Source organism: Lacerta agilis, chromosome 15, assembly GCF_009819535.1.
Source record: "Lacerta agilis isolate rLacAgi1 chromosome 15, rLacAgi1.pri, whole genome shotgun sequence".
Classification (NCBI taxonomy): Eukaryota; Metazoa; Chordata; class Lepidosauria; order Squamata; family Lacertidae; genus Lacerta; species Lacerta agilis.
The window spans coordinates 20230606-20249623 of NC_046326.1; the positions used below are offsets into that span (position 1 = coordinate 20230606).

The window sequence follows — 19018 nt, forward strand, 5'->3', positions numbered from 1 at the left end:
TTTTGTTTTGTTTTTTGTTGGGGGGGAGGGGGGCATTGGGAGGGGAAACCCAAATGTTGACAAAGAGACACCTTAAGACTACAAACAGAAGGGTTTTTTCGGGGGGGGGGAGTTTCAGTATACTATACAAGGGTGGGCAGTAGTCATTAAAAGGAAAGGAATCTTAACACCAAAGCCACAGAAACAACACTTTAGGGAACAAAGATCTGCTGGAGGACTTAAGGGAGTGCGGGGGTGGGGGAGCAGGGAAGGAGAAATGTCCCCCCCCTCCCCCAACACCCCTCCCCCCCCACAACGAAAGCAAAAATGGATAAAACGAACGACCAGCCCCCTCCTGCCTCGCCTTGTCCTGGTTGCCTCTGAACCAGCAGCAGTTCATTAAACGGAAAAAAAAAAAAACAGAGAGTCTCTGTCACACTATGCGCCCTGCCCAGGTCGATGTGTTTTTGTGTGTTATGTGTGCGTGCGCATGGGCTCGTGCATGAAGAGGGCACGCAGGGGCTGTGCGTGACAGCTGTTGGCCCTGGGGCTCGGAGGCAGCGCGTGGCGAGTGCGAGGAGGCAAGAGAAGGGGTGTGCGGCCGGAGCGAGCTAAACATACCACTCCTTTTTGGAAATAAATGACCCGTCGTTCTGAGAGACCATGTTATCGGCTATGTCCAGCTGCTCGGGGTCGTACTGGAAACCGAGTGTCCTCTCGTCGTAGGCCTCCGAGCGGGCCTCGCCCTCGTCCACCGTGAAGTAAGGCCGCTTGGAGTCGTCTTCGTACTTGCCGGGGGGTCCCCCGCCCAGCTTGCGGTCCCCTCCGGCGCCGTCCTCCTCCTCGTCCTCGTAGCTGTGCCCCCCCAGCGGGCCGGCCTTCTTCTCGTCATCCGAGTCGTCGGGGTACTGGAGGTTCTGCGCCATGGGAGGGTGGTGCTGGGGGATGCCGGCCTTGCTGTAGCCGTTGCCGTAGACGTGCTTCTTGGTGCTGTAGTCGCCCTTGAAGGTGTGGCGCCGGTGGCGGAGCACGACAAAAACCACCACGGCCAGCACCACGACCAGGGAGACTCCGCCCACCACGCCCCCAATCACAGCGGTGGGGATGGTCGACTGCGCCACGGATGTGCCCGGTGGAGACGGGGTGTAGGGGAATTCTGGGTAGGAAAAGACAGATGGAAGGGGGAACAAGCGTCAGTCTGTGAGGAACGGCCACACCATGCTTTAAGAGTTTAAAGAAACCAAATTCAAAAAAAAAAATATATCGGGGAGGGTGGGGGGGGGGTGGGGAGATGAGGAGAAGGGAAAAGGGAGGGAAAAGTCGGGGAAGGGGGGGTGGCTACCTACGGAGGCCCTCGGCTCAGCCTCTGTGCGGCGGATTAAGCCTCAAAGTCCGCTTCTGTCAGCGCAAGCAAGTTAGCCTCATGCATCAGCCCAGCGCATTGGAACATCCCGACTCCATGTTCCTGTCAGAGCCAGGAGCTCTGAAATGCCAACTGCATGCACCCACCCCACCCCACCCCAAGGAAACATCTTTAGGTGTTGGGGACCTGAGCTGAAGACACCGTGCTCCTCAAATTTCCCTTCAGAATTCCACCCCACATTTCTTTTACCCCTATCCTGAGCACTCAAAGCACATCTGCCGAATATTCGCAGAATATTTGACAGTGGGTGATCATCGGGCTTCTGTTGCTGTTTGATACGTGTTTGATAAAGTTTCCCACTTGGAGATGTTAAGATCCCATGAAAAATCAAGGCAGGTGGAAAGAAACCGCCAAGCCTTAAAAATGCAGCGTCCTATTTGCAATGCAACTTTGAATTATTCTTGCTTCGAGTTTGCAATTTTGCAGGCAATTTATGCATTTGAAATTTATGCATTTGAAATACTGCTGGGTTGAAGAAAAACTCAGAGTTTACAAAGAGAATAAAACAGTAAGGTTATTGGTATTTTTATTATTATTATTTTAAAAAATCTTTCAAAGAGCAGCTATTTGCAAAACGGCAAATTCCGACATGTTGTCCAGTTTGGTTTTGGGTGGGTGGGTGGGACTCCTATCTGTGACTATTTGCTTCAGCTCAATGGGCACCCCACTTAGGAATCGGCTCTGGTCTCTAGAGCTTGCCTGGAATAAGACCCCTGTGTGTGAGCTTTCCAGGGATAAACAGCAGGCACACCTGAAAAGGTTAAAAGAGAGGCACCCTCTCCCACCACACTTCCCACCCCCCAGAGACCCCCCATTATTTCACAGAAAGGTAACATTTCATTAGATGTGGCTTCGCCACACAGATGTCCAAATCATGCCATTATTCCTCTTTGAAAATTGGGGAAGAGAGATTGTGTGAATCAGACACTCAAGTGGTAGGATGTGGTATTACGCCCTCTCCTAGCTCATGCCATCCACCATCCTAAAAATGTGCGAGACGCTTTGGAAAATATTAATGTGATGCAATCCATTAAACCAGCACTGAAAGGAAGTTCCATCAGGGCAACTACTGTATTTAGCAGGGGTGTGTTGCATTTATTTAAATAATGTTAATCTGCACCAAGTTAACCCCATATCTGGACCCAGAGAGAAAGCCCCTGCAACCTGTGTGAGTTATCCATGTTAAGCTTACACCTTTTTATTTACTGATTTTGTAAAATCCGGCACTCAGAGGTAGACTGCGTGTGTATATGGAGGTTTCATTTTTTTATTTTATTTTTTGCTGTCATAGCTAATAGCTGCTGAGACGTACATCCCTCCATGGAGTTGACTGGAGAAAACCATTATTGCCAAGACAGTGGTCACCTCTGCATCTGGGGAAGGGGGAAAGCAAACTCCTTCTCACAAATTTATGCCCTGCCAGTTTCACTATGTTGACCCTGAGTTCTCCCCGAAGGAAGGGAGTGGTTTCCTACCAGCAACCCTCTCCCATTGCTCGCAAACTTACAAACCTCCACAGTACGCCCTGCCATCCATTTCACACCGAAGCACCAATTCCCATCCCACCTTCTCTCTCTTTACAATAGAGGAAGCATTTTTTTTCTTCCTCCACAAAATGGAAAAAATGAGTTTCCCTGCCCCCTCCCCGCAAAGGGAGTGCGAGAAGGTAGACTGGCCAAGAACTCAGAACAGGGTGGGGGGTGAAGTTGGGGTTAGATGCCTGGCTTTGAGCCAAGGGTATTATTGTTGCTGCAAATTAGCCCAAGCAAATGCTGGATGGCGAGGGAGAGAAAGAAAGAAAGAAAGAAAGAAAGAAAGAAAGAAAGAAAGAAAGAAAGACACAGAGAGGGGGCACATTGTATCTTGTTTGGTGCATGCCAGAATCCTACAGCTGAAAAACCTCCCTGCCCTGTCACCACAAACCCCAGGCTCACCTGCATCTGTTAACCCCACCAGTATATTTCCTCATCTCCCCCCCCCCAAAAAACCATCAAGTTGTTTTCACTACATGTTCCAGTCTAGAAACCTTGCCCTCCAGATCCCACCACATGGGGCTGCGATTGCTCGGTGGTGAGGAAAGGGCACTCTGCAATCTGCTCAGAAGTCCTCTCTCCTCTCTATTGCACCATGTGAGTTGGGCGTAGCAAATTCAGCCCTGGACTCCCGAAAGCCCCGGTCAGGGAACGTTTGTGGGGAGGGGGTGCATCCCCCCAAACATAGCACTCCAAAGGACTGAGCAAGCTTTCCATTGCAGTTGTAAGGAGGGTGCTGCCAGGGACCGAGCAAAGGAGCCCATCTCCCACAAGGGCAGACCTGCACAACGTGAACAAGGACCATAGCTTAGTGGTATAGCAGTCTGCCTTGCATGCAGGAGGTTCCAGGTTCGATCCCTTGCATCTCCAGGTAGGGCTGGGGCAAAGATCCAGACCTGAAACCCTGGAGAGCTTCTGACGGACAGAGTAGAGCTAGATGCACCAATGGCATGAATGGTGTAAGGCAGCTCCCTAGGTTCCTCACTTGTGACTTGTGGGGTGAGCAAAACAGCAGGGAGAGGGGAAATCTTCACTCTCTTTCCCTGCCTGTCTCTCAGTTGCAAAGGAGACTGCAACTCTGGGCTCAGACTCCAAGCTCACCCCTCACCCCCCCTCCCCGCCATGCCACACTTCCCATTATTCACAATTCAGTAGCAAAATAGCAAGATGCCGTTTGTTTTCACACAATCCCCCGACACTTGTGTGCCTGCCCCTGTGACACCCCGTTGCCATGACACTTCCACAGATCTCTCCTTCCCCAATGCAGCCTGCAAGGTGAATTGTGGTTGGGGGGGCAGGGTGGGGCGGGGAAAGAGAGATTATAGTTTCCGGCATTTGCATCCAGTCTCTCTGCTTCCCTGCTCCCCACCCCCCAAAATTTATCCTTTGCCTCCAAGTTGTCTTTTTCTCTTTTACTGGGCTTAAAATATAAGGCTTGACACAAAGGAATGTTTCCTATTCCTTTCCTATTGCAGAGAAAGCCCTGCCTGCTAAATGGCTGGGTAGTGTTGGACTCAGGTAGGGTTCCGCTTAGGGGCAGAGGAGCAGCAGCTGGTTAGAAATTTGGCAACCTCGCACAGCTCACTGTTCAATGACTTTGGGTTTAATCCAGGGCTAGTCCTACTCAGAGTAGGGCTCTTGACTACCTTAAAGGTAAAGGTAAAGGGACTCCTGACCATTAGGTCCAGTTGTGTCCGACTCTGGGGTTGCAACGCTCATCTCACGTTACCGGCCAAGGGAGCCGGCGTACAGCTTCCGGGTCATGTGGCCAGCATGACAAAGCCGCTTCTGGCGAACCAGAGCAGTGCATGGAAATGCCGTTTACCTTCCCACCGGAGTGGTACCTATTTATCTACTTGCATTTTTTGGGGTGCTTTTGAACTGCTAGGTTGGCAGGAGCTGGGACCGAGCAACGGTAGCTCACCCGTCGCAGGGATTTGAACAACTGACCTTCTGATCAGCAAGCCCTAGGCTCTGTGGTTTAACCCACAGCGCCACCCGTGTCCCGTTGACTACCTTAGACTAGTTCATTTCAATGGGGTTTTCTCCAAGCGGAACCAAGTTGGCTACAAGCCCAGGAAACCCGGTTTTGTGGGGGAAATACCAATCAGAGTAGGAGGAAGAGCAAAAGGAAACCAGAAGTAGAAAAGAAGGGAAGGGAAGGCTTTTTTTGAGAGAGAGAGAGAGAGAGAGAGAGAGACAGAGAGAGAGAGAGAGAGAGAGAGAGAAAGGGACGACCATCTTCTGGAAGGGACAATGAAAAGGGACATTCACGGCACTGCCACTTGGTGGTGGTAGAGACCAGCTCTGCATCCCAGATTCTTGGTGGGGAGGCGAATTTCAAGGGCATTTTGAGATTCCTTGCAGCCCTTTGCCCTCTACAAACATCCTTTGTGGACAAGCCCTGCCTTCCTCCCTTTCTGTCCAAACCAGGGTTGCTTCCTGTGAGATCCCCTAAGGACAGGGAGATCCTCTACAAACAGCGCCATCCCAAACCGTTGTGATTCCCTTTGGGGCTCAGAAGATCCTTAGCCTGTATCCCAACCTTCCCTCTCCCAAGCCAGTCATACTAGGAACATTTTGCATTCTCTGACTGCACGGAGATGTTCAGAAACCTCAATGAGATGCCAGGTTGCAACAGGGTTGGGAAAACAACGTGGAATTGCAATGATGTGTCCCCTGCCAAACAGTGATGGGGAGCCTTTTTCTTCTTCCAGCCTGAGGCATGCATGCCTCCTAGCAGCAGGTGGAGACAGAGGCAACGGCGTGTGGAGACAAGGCCAAAAGTGGGCAGAGCTATGGCCGTGACTCTTAACTTTGTGCAGCAGGCTCCATTTCAGCCATGCAAAATCCAGAGGCAAGGAAGACAGCTTGAGGTTCTCCACTCCTGTCATAGTCCAACACTTTGAATGCTACACTACACAACATTGCCTCTTATTGAACCCCATTGGATTATGAACTCTGTTTGCTTGCTCCAAAATTACCTGGGACCTCAGCTCTTCCTAACTGGCTTTTTCTCAGCCAGGTCCACCAAAAGACAAAAGATTTGGGGTTACATCCAATGCTAGTTCTACTCAGAGAAGACCCACTGAAGTTGATGGGTGAAGATGAAGAGTTGCCGGAACTCACCATGAATGCCTCCACCTGAGAGGTGCCAGAACTGAGTTTTGTCAATTTCCAGCTGGAAAAAACCCTGGTTGTATCTAACTAAGGTTCATTAATTTCAATGGGTCAGCTCTGAAGAGAATACAGTGGCATGCAAGCTTTTGACCCCACCCCCACCCCCAAATCAGTGTCATCTTTCCACCCAGCTCTGCTGGCCCAAAGTTGACCTCTGCTGTTGATGAATAACTTATCCTTTCCGCAGGGATCATTCCAGATTTCCTCACTCAGGCATCTCGGCTGCCCCATCTGTCCTGTGTGGTTCGTTTCGCACATTGCACAGTGACAGAAAACACACACCACAGGCCTGCACCACTGCAGAATATACCTGGCCAAAGCCCGACATCCTGGACTAGATGAGCCACTTGCCTGATCCAGCAAGACTCTTCTTATGTTCGAGACCAGCATCTTGCTCTCCAACCAGATGCCTGTGGGAAGGCTGCAAGCAGGACCTGAGCTCCACAGCTCTCTCTCCCCACTGGTGATGTCTAAATCTAAGAAGCTACCCAAGACTCTTGTCTGACCACTGAGCTCTTTAGCCCACTCTGCAGGATCATTCGCTTCCTGGTGCGTTGGGCCCCCATGCCAATGAATGGGTGTACATGTCTGCTGTTGGGGCTCCCTATCTCTGGCACCGGAATGGCTTGGACAGGCCCTTGCAAAATGGTTGTGCCAGCCTTAGAAATCCTGGGGACACCCATTGCCTCCAAGGGGCCCAGTCTCCCTGCAAATCTACACTGGGGGGGGGGGCGTCTGTTGCTGCATCTGAAAACCCCATTAGGAGGGAAACAATCTGGAAAGGATTAAAGCCCTGCCATGACATAGGAAGCAGGCAGAGGGTGGGGAGCGGTTTAAAGAGAACCCATCACACATCTCCACCCACTTTGGTTATAAACCTCTTTTGTCCTCACCCCCCCCCATAAAAACAGCGGGCAGGGGCATGAAAAGCGGCTACCTCGGATTCCACCCCCTCCTCGTTTTGCTCTGACAGCTGTTGCATTCAGGCAAGGCTTCCTGTCCTGCTGCCAATGGCTCTATCTCCTGGGGCAGCAGCTGGAAGCAAAGAGAATAGAGGGATCGCTTTGGGTTTCGCTCTGGAACGTGGCCGAGGCTGCTGCGTTTCTTTGATCCCGCCAAAGGGAAAGACAATGGGGGACTTATTTAGGAAAGAGCGATGAGTGCGAACAGGGGCCTGCACGGGAGTCGGGGATTCTCCTCTGCTGGGCAAGGAGGTTTCTAGGATCCTTTCCAGGAGAGGTTGGCACTGAGTGGGTCCCACCTGTTGCTGACAGACAGCTGGAGGGGCCATGGCAGCAAAAGATGCCCGGAGAGGGCCTCCCCTCTCTTCCCACGAAGCTGGAAACAGAGCACACCAAATTAATAACTCTCACGCTGATTATTCGCGGAGGCACGCCATGCAGTCGTTTTCCAGCACGCAACAGAGGTTGGAGGGAGACCTTCCATTCATCAAGTTTCTAGATTCCATGGTGCCCTTTCTGCCACAGAATCTCAGGGGCTGCTTCTCTCCTTAGAGCTTCACAGAGTCATATTTGAAGTCACACGTCCTGAGCTTTTGAATGGTAAAAGCTCCTCATTCTTCCACCCCTCTTTCGACTATATCACATGGCTACCAGTACATCCATCTGCTATGCTAGCCTTTCCCAATGGCCAGGCATGATGGGAGTTGTAGTTCAGCACCCTCTGGAGGGTTGGGGAAAGCTACTTGACACTACCTTAATTTTATCCACCTCTTCCTGCAGCAAGTTGCAAAGCCTGGAGTGGAGTGTTTAGGGAATGGGCTAAGCATGGATCCCTTCTCCACTATGATGTTCATCAGGATCAGCATATGATTCTAAAAGTGGGTGGAGACAAGTTTCAGTGAAACTCTGGACTGGATTTGTGGCTTGTGGCTACCCAGCCCATAGGGGCATAGGAAGTGGGCTTATGCTGAGTCAAGACCATTGATTTCAGTTTTGTCTACACCGACTGGAAATGACTCTCCCAAGGTTTCAGACAGGGAATCCTTTCCATCTCCTATGTGGTAATGCCATTAAGGATTCAATCTGGGATCTTCTGCAGGCAAGGCAAGACAAGGCAAGGCAGGTGCTGTACCACTCAGCTATTGCCCCTTCCCAGCCTTCTGGCACACCAAACCGCTGGAAGATTCAGCACAACGAAAGTCCTTCTTCTGCAGGAACTATGGAACTCACTCCCACAGGTGGCAGGGATGGCCAGCCAAGTTAGATGACTTTTACAGAGGATTAGACAAATTTATGGAGGAGAGAGCTCTCAATGGCTACTAGCTACAATGGCTCTGGGCTTTGCTTCCACGTTTAGAGGAAATAATGCAGAAGAGTTCTCTACCTGGTTGGCCACTGTGAGATGCTGGCTGGCTGGCCATCAGTCATGGATGCTTTAGCTGAGATTCCTGCATTGCAATGGGTTGGACTAGATGACCCTAGCGCTTCCTTTTCATCTCTATAATTCAATTGGACTGATCCAGCAGGCTCGTCTGATAATAGAAGGAAATTGCCTTTTCTACCCTATGGTAGGGTATTGTGCCAAAGAAGAGAGAAAGGGTCGGTCTGTGTGCAATGTCCCTATCTGAAACCACTGGGGACTCACCCAGAGGTTTCAGCAGCTGCTGTCGGCTTTCCAGGCCCCTGCGATAGGTTTCGGGACAGATGCCAGACGGGTCTTAGGATTTAATCTTTCTGCAGGGTCACCTACTGCTTGTCAATCAAGCACTTCCTGGCGGGGGGCTGAGGTGGGGGCTGGCATGCTGCCCCCCCCCCGCCCTGCAGACTAGGAGGCCAGGTTTCAAAGCAGCCGAGTTTCACTCCTGAATGGGGGGGGGGGTGCCTGGGAGGAGTTGGTGCTCTGCTACCATGCAATTTACTTGTCCATTTACCTATTTGAAATGTGTTGCTTTCCTTCAAGTTGGGCCAAAATGGACAGGTAATAAGAGATTTTAAAGTGGCACCTTCTCACAGTTACTCATATCTCCCCTCTCCTCTTCCCATTCCTCTCAATTGTTGACTTTGGATCAAGAGATGTCTCCATCTATGCCGGAATGTTTTTCATTTTTTATTGCTTGCTTGCTTGCTTAATTCATCACCAACAATCATTGTCTCCTACACGTCCTCCTTAAAGCTGTCGTCTACCAAAGATGTACACATCCCTGTTTGATTTCTGGTTAAAAACCCAAGAAGCCATTTTCATTCATTGACCACATTGAAAACAAATGCAAGTGTCACTGAAACCTATAGTCAGGAGGTTGCCGAGGTTCGTGTGAGATAACTTTCTGAAGCCTCTCTCAACCAGGCACGATGAACTACAACTCTCCAGCACAGCTGTTGGGGCGCTGTAGTCCAAAACATCTGGAGGGCACCAGGTTGGGGAAGCCTGGTGTGAGCTTTTGGAAGCAAAGCCTTTTGCTTGTCCCTTCGAATGAAACTGCACCATCGCTTTCCTTCAGTTTCCTGTCCTTTTCCTCCTCGCACAATGAAGGAGAACCAAAAGAGTCTTGGAGAAAACTCCACAGCCAAATTGTGTGTAAGCATTAAACTGCCAATCAACTAAATGCAATTAAAAGCCACGGGGGAGAGTGCTGTTGCATTCAGGCATGGGTGCAAACTTTAATAAAATAGTGTGTGTGTGTGTGTGTGTGTGTGTGTGTGTGTGAGAGAGAGAGAGAGAGAGAGAGAGAGAGAGAGAGAGAGAGAGAGATAAGCCCTGTCTCCGATCCTAGCAAACGGAGGTACCTAGGGCTGGTGAAAGTTTATTCCCCTCTCACACGAACTTCAACCCCCCCCCCCCAAAAAAAAAACAGCTATGTGAGGTGGACTGGCCTCAGAAACGACGACTGGTCCAGGGCTACTCTGAATCCTTAAAGCTAAAAAGGGACTTGAACCCAACTCTCCCCAAGCCCAAGTTTCTGGACATCTGGTTGCCCCCCCCCAATAATAATAATAATAATAATAATAGTAAAAAATCAATGATATATGCATTTGCCTACTTAGACCTATTTTTAGGACCCATAGTGTTTACAATTGCTCTTAAATATTGCATTCTAATTGTTGTAACCTGCCCTGGGACAATGGGTGAAATGGCAATACCTATCAACTTGGGGGGGCGGCCTCCTCAAATATTTTATTGGGGGGAGGCTGAAGGGAGCTGGTGGAGTTGGGAGCCCACACGCTTGGATCCTGTCTGTGGGTTTTCCACAAGCATCTGGCTGGCCACAGTGAGAAGAGGATGCTGGACTAGTTGGCCTGATCCAGCAGGCTCTTCTCCCATTCTTATTACTGTTCAGGGCCGTGAGGAAACACGAGTAACTGGACGTCTGGGTGCGTGCGCGACTGCAGCAGAGGAAGATCCTGCCTCGTTTCCAACTGCGTAGCTCTGGCTGATTCTGCATCTGTGTGCCCGTGCGTGAAGCTTCCCTGTGCATGCCTGCGCTTCTGCGACCGCAGATGCTTGGTGGAGCATGCTCCCCTGCAGGGCAACATGCATGTCCTTGGGAAGCCCCTCCGAAGACACGTGTGGGTGCCGCTAAGCCTCTCCTCGAGAGCCTCCTCGTTCCGCACCCCCAAACACACAATCAAGCCAGCCGTAATGAAGTTGCACGTCTTGCAGCCTGGATTCACCTCGGCTGACAAATGTCCTGCAACGCCAGGAAACCTATTACGTGAACAGATTGTGGGAATAAAATATTAAACTTCCACTTATCCATCTTTTTAATGTGCTGTAACTCGTAATGCCAGCTTTCAGCCAGTGCTGGGAGCTCATCATCAGGGGGTTGGCCCATGCAGGCAGACAGACACACACACTCCTTCCTTCTTCAAGGCAGGGTGAGATTCTGCAGGGCCAAAGAGCATTGTGGGAAACTGTGTTTGTTTATGCTCAACTGCAAGCATGAAAACCCCCGACACAGCCTTCTCAGAGGGCTCTCCGATCTGGGATCATCTGTGGTTTCGCATAGATGACTATTTGCTGGGAATTTCAAGGCAGTGTAATAAATACCATTTTACACAATGAGTTCAAAGTCTTACTATTGGTATAGAAAACCCTTAAGAGCTCGGGACAAGTTTACTTAAGGGACCGCCTTAATCTGTACATGCCTATTTGATCAATTCAATCTACAGAATGGGAACTTCTGCAAGGGCCACACAATGCCCATTCTGAGTTTGTAAGGAGGCACACTTTTAACATGGCAGCACATGTCCTTTGGAACTCCTTGCCTATTGATGTTAAGCAGCCGCCATCATTGTAAACTGCCCTATGATCATCAGATGAAGGCACTATAGAAAATTAATAGTAGTAGTAGTAGTAATGAAATTCTGACACTTACTGAATACTTTTCTGTTTCAGCAGTCCTATCCAGACACATGGTTTATTGTGTTTTAGCCTTTTTAGATGTTTTAAAATGTCTTAAATATTTTTCTTACTTTCCATTTTATTTGTGTTTTATTGCAGAGATGTTTGCTGACCCGGGCTCCTTTGGAATTTTAAAAAATAACCAAGTAATAAATAACAAGATGATCCATGTCTTCTAGCTCTTGATTCAAAAACCACGCATTTGTCGATGCTGCCATGCGTTCCAAAAAAGGCAGCAGGTTTCAGAACATTATGGCCGGATCGGAGTTAATAAAAAGCACAGAGGCTTGATGTGCAAGGCTTTGCAACATCAAGTCAATTGTGCATGCTATGTGCCACCGTGGATCACATCTGCAATAGACTGTTTACAGTAACCTTCACCAGCCATCAGACGTTGGGGGCTATGACTCTCATCAGACTCTGCCCGGCCCAGATGTATGTGTCTGGGGCTGAGGGGGGCATGGCTGTGTTGGCTGGGGCTGACGGTAATTCAAAAGAGCCTGGGGGGAACTAGGGTGGGCAAGGATTTATTGAGAACAACCCAGCTAAATCCCCTCCTTGAAACCAATTAGGAATCCTCTTGGGGGAATGAATGACACTATCTCCAGCTTGGCACAGTGGATGGGCCCAATCTTAGGGCCCCTTAGTGGAACAAGGAGGCTTGGGGTCGCACAGATTCAAATCCACCTCCAAACCACCCCGGGGACATCCTATTTCAAGAGGGCCAGCAGTAAATAGGGACTTGGGGAGCTTTCTATGGGCTTTTGCAGTGGGACTGTGTGCCACATTCAGAGCAGTACTTGTGCCCCACTCAATCCCCCCTCCAGGTTAAGGGTTGCATGCAGTTCTGCAAAACATGGTTTCAGTTGCTGCCTTCCATAGCCAATCCTAAGTGTTTATTCTCTATGAAATTCTCTATTTTTCTTTTATTGTAGAACCCACTCTGGGAACTTTTTGATAGAAAAGCAGAATGTTGATGGTGTTGTGTGATACGAGAATGATTCAGATCCCGTGCAAAAAAAATAAATAAATCAGTCTGGCAGACAACTGCCCCAAATCTGTGTATCTGAGAAGGCTGAATATCTGAGGAAGTAAAGGAACAAAGCAAGAGGCATTGCACTATTCCTCATGCATATTAATTCCACCGCCCGCCTTTTTCATAATTTCTGAACAGAACAGGTTGTGCAGGTTTTGGAGCCCTCCCGAAACCTACGTAACCTCTTTTGATCAGAGCAGAACAAAAGCAAATAACGACTGCATGAGCCATGAAGGGCCATGGCTATATGAGATCACGCTGTGAGGGTCGCCTCCGCCCCTGGGGACTGTCTGGCTGCTTGGTGGTTCAAGCTGAATGTGCGGCAAGCCGTTTTTGGGGGGAGAAAAGAGTTTTCTGCCAATGGTGCCTAAATTGCCCACAAGCCCCAAACAAACCTACCTGTAATAGCCTCGGAGAAGCTGACTGAGTCTGCTCCATCGCTAGCCTAATCGGCCCTTGGGGAGAGCCGGATAAACATATTCCGAGGCCATGAATGATTAACAAGGATTTTGCTTTATGTATCCTGGTCTAATGAGACAGCTGCTAATCCCGGCAAACGTGGCATCTCCTGGCAGGAGTTCCTGACCAGCCGCCTCCCTTGCCACCTGGGCTCTCCCCCGCCCGCCCGCCCGCCCGCCGCCTCCCTGTTCAGGGGATCAAAATCCATACTGGGGGAGGGGGGGCATTTTGCTTATTACTCGTTTTGTTTCATTTCATTTTGCTCAATTCCTTACCGACAATTATTCCGATTAAGACTGTCAACGTGCTTAAGAGAGCCGTTAATTGATTAATCACCCGCCTTTTCAACTGATGCATCCATTAACCAACCGATTAAACCGCGCGGCGGATTTGCATACAGGCGAAAGCCCCGCCATTGAAAGGAGCGCTTAAAAGGTCTGAAACTGAAGAACAACAACAACAACAACAAAAACTGTTTCTGCTATTTGTTGCTGTACGCAGATGCTGCACTTTTTAACACAGCCTTTTCCGCCGTCTGCGACAGCATCGGAACAAAAACAACCCTTTTGGTAGGGAAAAATAAATAAGGAGGTCTCCTTAACTTCCAACCTGCGGATTAAAAATCCGCTGTCGCCAATTAGTCTGCCAATTAAACCAATTAAGTGTAGGGACACGATGCTGGAAAAGGCCAAGCAGTCCACCTGGGTAACGCTAGATTTCCCCACTGATAGACCAATCCGCCATAACTTTGTCTAATCCTCTTTAGAAACCATCTGTGGCTTGTTCTGAGAGGGGAGACGGATGAGGTCCTGAAGGGACTGTGCTCGTTCTGACGGTGGGCAGTGGTGGGGAGGGCACATTTATGAGTTTGTTAAAAAACAAAACAACAAAATTTGCAGCTTGAAAATTAGTACCGCAGGGAGAAGGCTGAGCGAGGAACTTCCACGACTTGTTAGATTTCTTGTTTATTTGCAGGCAATTTTTTTTTAATGGGAGGGAACGTTCAGGAATGGTACCCCTGAAGTCTGAAAAATGGTATAGTTCACCTTACCACTTCGGGATGCTACCCATGAAGTTAACTGCACATCTAGAACATGTAGCTGAAACGGTGCATGAAACACTTCGTTTGTCCTGTCCTCAGCGTTATTTATTACGCCGATGTTGCAGATTTCCTCCAAGAGCTCAAGGCAGTGAATATGGTTCTCCCACCCATTCACTTTCATCCTACCTGTGAGGTAGGTCAGGGTGAGAGCATGAGATTGGCCCAAGGTCACCCAGTGAGTTCATGGTCATTTGGGGACTTGAACCTGAGGCTCCCAGGTCCTATTGTGACACTCAAACCACTGCAGAAGACAGCATGGCGTAGTGGTTAGAGGGTTGAACTAGGGTCCAGGAGGTCGGATTTCAAAACCCTGCTCAGCCACAAAGCTGAATAGGTGACCCTGTTAAGCCTCACAGGGTTGTTGTGAGGAGAAAGCTGGGAGAGGAGAGTCATATATGCCACCTTGAGCTTCATGGAGGAAAAAAAGGGGGATATGAATATAAGAAAGCACATAATAAATATCACACTGGCTCAGTTATGAACCAGCATTTTGAATTTAGAGTAAAGGCTCCTTTGAGCTTCATGGCAGAGTGGGTTTCTGAACTCTCAGGTTCTAGCCTGGCGCTTTTACTTCCTACGCCACACAAATGCCCACTGCCCATCTGCTTCCTTGGCCGACCTCAATAGCCTAGTATTATGATAAATGCATAATAATTCTCCCCATCCCCAGCAAATTCATTCAGCATTTTGCAAACCTGTATCACAGTCTCCCTTGTCTTTGAAAAGCAAAACAAAATGCCCTTCCTCACCCTGAAGCTTTGGACTACAACTCCCATCAGCGTCAACCAGAATGCCCAATTGGCCAGGGATGATGGAAGCTGTAGTCGGACATGTGGAGGCCACTTGGTTGGCTAAGGCTGGTCTAAACTTTAAAAAAGCAACAGAGAGAGACTCCAAAACCTCACTTATGTTACATGGAAGGATTTGTCAGAGCTGAGCCTAGATGCCTAGTCCACCTTAAATTTTCCCCTAACCCCAGGAAACATCTTCTTGCTGATTTGCTAACAAAAATCTTGGCTACACCCATGTCATCAGCCCGATAAGTTTTTGGCATGTTGTCAAGCAAGCTCTGTGTCATTTCTGCTGGGAAATAAAGCATCCTTCTCTCTCCTCACTCACCACATCCCCCATCTCACAGAAGCCCCATGGGCCCATCAGCAGAAAGGTCCCCTGTGTAGTCTCTGCGACACGATCATACTTGTCTTGGACGGGTGTCAAATGGGGAGCTTCTTCTTGGAAGAATTTGTATTTGCCCTTATTGCTGAGCACCCTGGCGTTGATATGACTCAAAGACCATTGAAAACCAGAGACTATGGGATGACCAATCTGCTCAGTGACCTGTTGCTGCAAACTGCACATGGCTATTTCAAAACAAGAGGTGAAGTCCAGCCTTTCTCATCTCTCAAACACCTGGCTGTGCATGACTTTCTCCTCTCTGTTCCTTGTCCCCTCAGGTTTTCTTTCTACCCCCCCTCCTTTTTCTCTCACTTCTTTTGGACAACTCCCTCTTGCAACTCTTGGCCGACTTCAACATCTCAGGCTGGCCTTCCTTTCCTAAGCCTCCAATTCTTCTGTTCGATAGGCAGTGCCCTTTTTCTAGAAAAAGAGATGCCAGAGCTCACCATGAATGCCTCCTTTGTTCTCTTATAATAGCAATGGTGCCCACCTGAGAGGTGCTGGAAGTGAGTTTAAGCGAGTTCTGACTGAAAAAAAGCCCTGTCTATAGGCTTGGCCTGCCCATTTAGGAAGCTCAATCAACTACAACCTGATAGCCTTCTTCCTGCTCTGTGACATCAGGGCAGTTCAGCCAATCAAGGCTAGAGGCTTCAAAACCAACAAAAAATATCTCTATGCGTCTTACAATATAGTCTTTAATAATAATAATAATAATAATAATAATAATAATAATAATAATAATAATAATAGCTTATCATTATGAGCCAGAGGACAGACTGCCTGGGAAGCAAAAGGAAAGCCTGGAATCTGGATAATCTTTGGGATTTCTTCGAGATGGGAAACCACACTGTTCTTTCACCCTTTGAAAGCCTGTTCTGCCACCAAACAGAAGGACATTGGAAATGGATGGTGTTTCTTTACTCTCCAATCACCCAGCTATTCCTTTATGGTGCAGATATTGCCATTGGTTGATTATGCCTGTGTGATGTCATTTCCTCTCCTTGCAGTACCAACAAGAACAGACATCACTTCCTCTGGGCCAACCCAAAATCTTCCCTTATTCTGCAGCATTCCCCCCTCCCCTCATAACTTCTCAAATTGTCATACGACATCAATTCCTCAATGCCTCGCCTCCCAGTCTCACCACTTCCTTCTGAAGCTTAGAGGAGTGGTTCATCTCTATGATTTCTCTTCATGGACCTTGTTTGAGCAATACTCCTTAAAAACAGTGCAGACAAGTCACAAAGTAGAAAATGGGCTGGGTAGGGACATGGACAGACAATTTGCTCAGAACTTAAAAATAAAATGAAAAAAATCCACACACACGCCAAAAACCCCAAAACAAACCTACCAAGACCAAACAAGAGAATTTCTATAGTGGATGGCCTCTGTTCCTTAGTCCTTTGCATATAACTGCAACCACAGTGGGACACCCTTCTTTTTTGCCATCCCTTTGTGACATCTCCTTTTGTGCTCCTCTCACTTTAGAGCACAGCTCTGATGCTCTCGTGCTTTGTTTGAACCAGACGTAGAAAGGAAAACAAGGGGGAACAAAGTACCAGCGAACAAAAGGAGGGGAAAGCGCAAAGAGAGGAGATGATTCCAGCAAGACAGCTTTCCTTTGGGACGCACTTCTTCAAGCATGGCGAAAGAAGCATCGGGGGTCCCCCGCCAGCTTGGTTCCGCCCTGAGAGGAAAGGGTGGGAGGTGGGAGATCTGTCAAGCGACAGCGAGGAAGGAAAACAAATAACGGTGTGCGACTTGCTTACACTTCCCTCCCACAACGCGGACGCGTTGAGCAAACAGAGGCTGCCTTTCCGACGAGGGGTTCCTACCTGTCACGTTAACTTCCACCTGGCCAGACCGCGTCCCGATGGTGTTGGTGGCCTCGCAGACGTACGTCCCTGCCAGGCTGTAGGTGACCGGCCCCTTGAAGAACAACGTGCTGTTCTGAACCTCCACGTTGTCGGGAAGCGATCCGTTCAGTCTGTCACAAAAGGAAGGTCAAATGGTTAGTGAGAATGTTCTTTCCTGTAGACAGTGAATCCTGGCTAATTCCCTGGAGCTATTATAGGACTATCCAAGCCCATCTGTTTGAGCCCACCTAGTCGAGGTTCAAGTCCATCTGTTCTACAACCCAATTTTCTTGCAAAAACCTTCATTGCCTACTACCTTCCAAATCCAACATCTTCTGAATTTAGTGTATGTAAAATGCCCTTATACAATAAGGCTCACTACATGGAGCGAGTGGGTTCGTGTTCACTGACTGCCCCTCACATTTGTGTGTGTGTGTGGGGGGGGGGAATAATGCCTGAAAAGGGCTTAGATGTAAAGGCAGCAGGTTGTGGTCACTGTAGTGGAATGACAACCAGGTAGCTATAGGATTTGAGCCACATCTTGGGTTAGCCATCATTTCTTGGCCCAGCCTACCTACCAGGGTTGTTGTGAGGATAAACTTGGTGAGAGGGAACTATCTACATCACCATGAGTTCCTTGAAGAGTGGGATAAAATGAAAGATGAATTTAAAATTGTACCTGCACCCCTCCCTCCTCATATTCAAGCAGGGTTTTGATTTGGGGAGCAATAGGGGCATGGGGTAAGATCTGCAGAACCTGGAACCCTGGAGACAACACTGACTTAGATGGAATAATAATAATAATAATAATGATAATAATAATAATATTTTTCCCACTCATCAGACAATGTTCTGACTCTCAATAAGGTTTCCTGTGGTCTCCCAGCTGAAAGAAAGAGAGATAGATAGATAGATAGAGAGAGAGGTCTTTCCCAGTTTGGCCACCTACAATCAGGAGACAATTTATGTCAAGGCACCATGGATCATTTTATAGGACAGATTTACCATCTGCCTGTTTTTTTTCTTCTTTGTACTTTTGCAATGGTTTTAAGAAAATTATTGTGATGATTTATTCGTTTAACTGGAGGTGCTGGGGATCAAATCCAGGACATTCTTTGTGTTTTAAAAAAAAGATGCTGTGTCACTAAATATTCCACCCGACGTCTTTTCCCAAGCCATGGACATCTCAGAAGAGAGCTGGGTGGTGTGTGTGGAGGGGCGGGGGAAATCTCAGGGCAATAGCTTGAATTCTGCAAAGTATGCAACATCAATAAATTATGCAGATTATAACTGTGTCATTGCATAATTTATCCTGCTTATGCTAGACTGGGCAAAGAGCTAAGTTGGTGCTAAAGCCCCACCAGTTGGAAACTGATGCCTTGTCCCATCAGCTAGAAATGCTGGCCACACTCTTTTAGATCTACCTTCAAAGTTTCCAGGGGCTGGAAACTTGGATTTATTTAAAAAAACAAAAAACAAAAAACTGAGATGCTGAACTTGGCAACTTGTGGCAATTTCTTAACCCTGTAGCAATATTTTCAATTTGCCTGACTTCCATGCTAGCAAAATCAGTCTTATCTCTACCCTGATGGGTTTTCCCCAACCTATCAAGCAATAAAACATGGCAACTCAGAGTACGGCTTTTAGTTCCCTTGCCCCTGTTCTGTGGAACAGCATCCCTGTCGACATACAACAGGTGGCCACTTTCTGCATTTTCCAGAAACAACTGAAGGCATTTTTGTTCTGATGGGTTTTCTCAGCTGGGCGAATGGGTCTTTGCCATGGGTGTCCATTTTGTATTGTTTTAAAATTTATCTGCTATTGCTTTCTATGTCATTTTTAATTGTTTTTATTTCACATGGTTTGAGAGACGTTTGTGGAAGGTGACTGAAATGTTGTTGTTGTTGTTGTTGT

The 19018-nt window shown here is 48.3% G+C and overlaps 1 protein-coding gene across 2 annotated transcripts in view; it reads right to left on the reverse strand.

The window, feature by feature from the left end:
- Window positions 1-284: 284 nt before the first annotated feature.
- Window positions 285-19018, reverse strand: part of LOC117060066 (nectin-1-like) — a 127238-nt gene continuing 108504 nt past the window's right edge. For both annotated transcript variants that reach the window (XM_033172157.1, XM_033172156.1), the window contains 2 exons: window positions 17084-17235; window positions 285-1135 (listed from right to left, as the gene is read on the reverse strand). In XM_033172157.1, the coding sequence (XP_033028048.1) occupies window positions 591-1135; window positions 17084-17235 (697 nt within the window). In that variant the 3' untranslated portion in view covers window positions 285-590. The remainder of the gene's footprint in view (window positions 1136-17083; window positions 17236-19018) is intronic.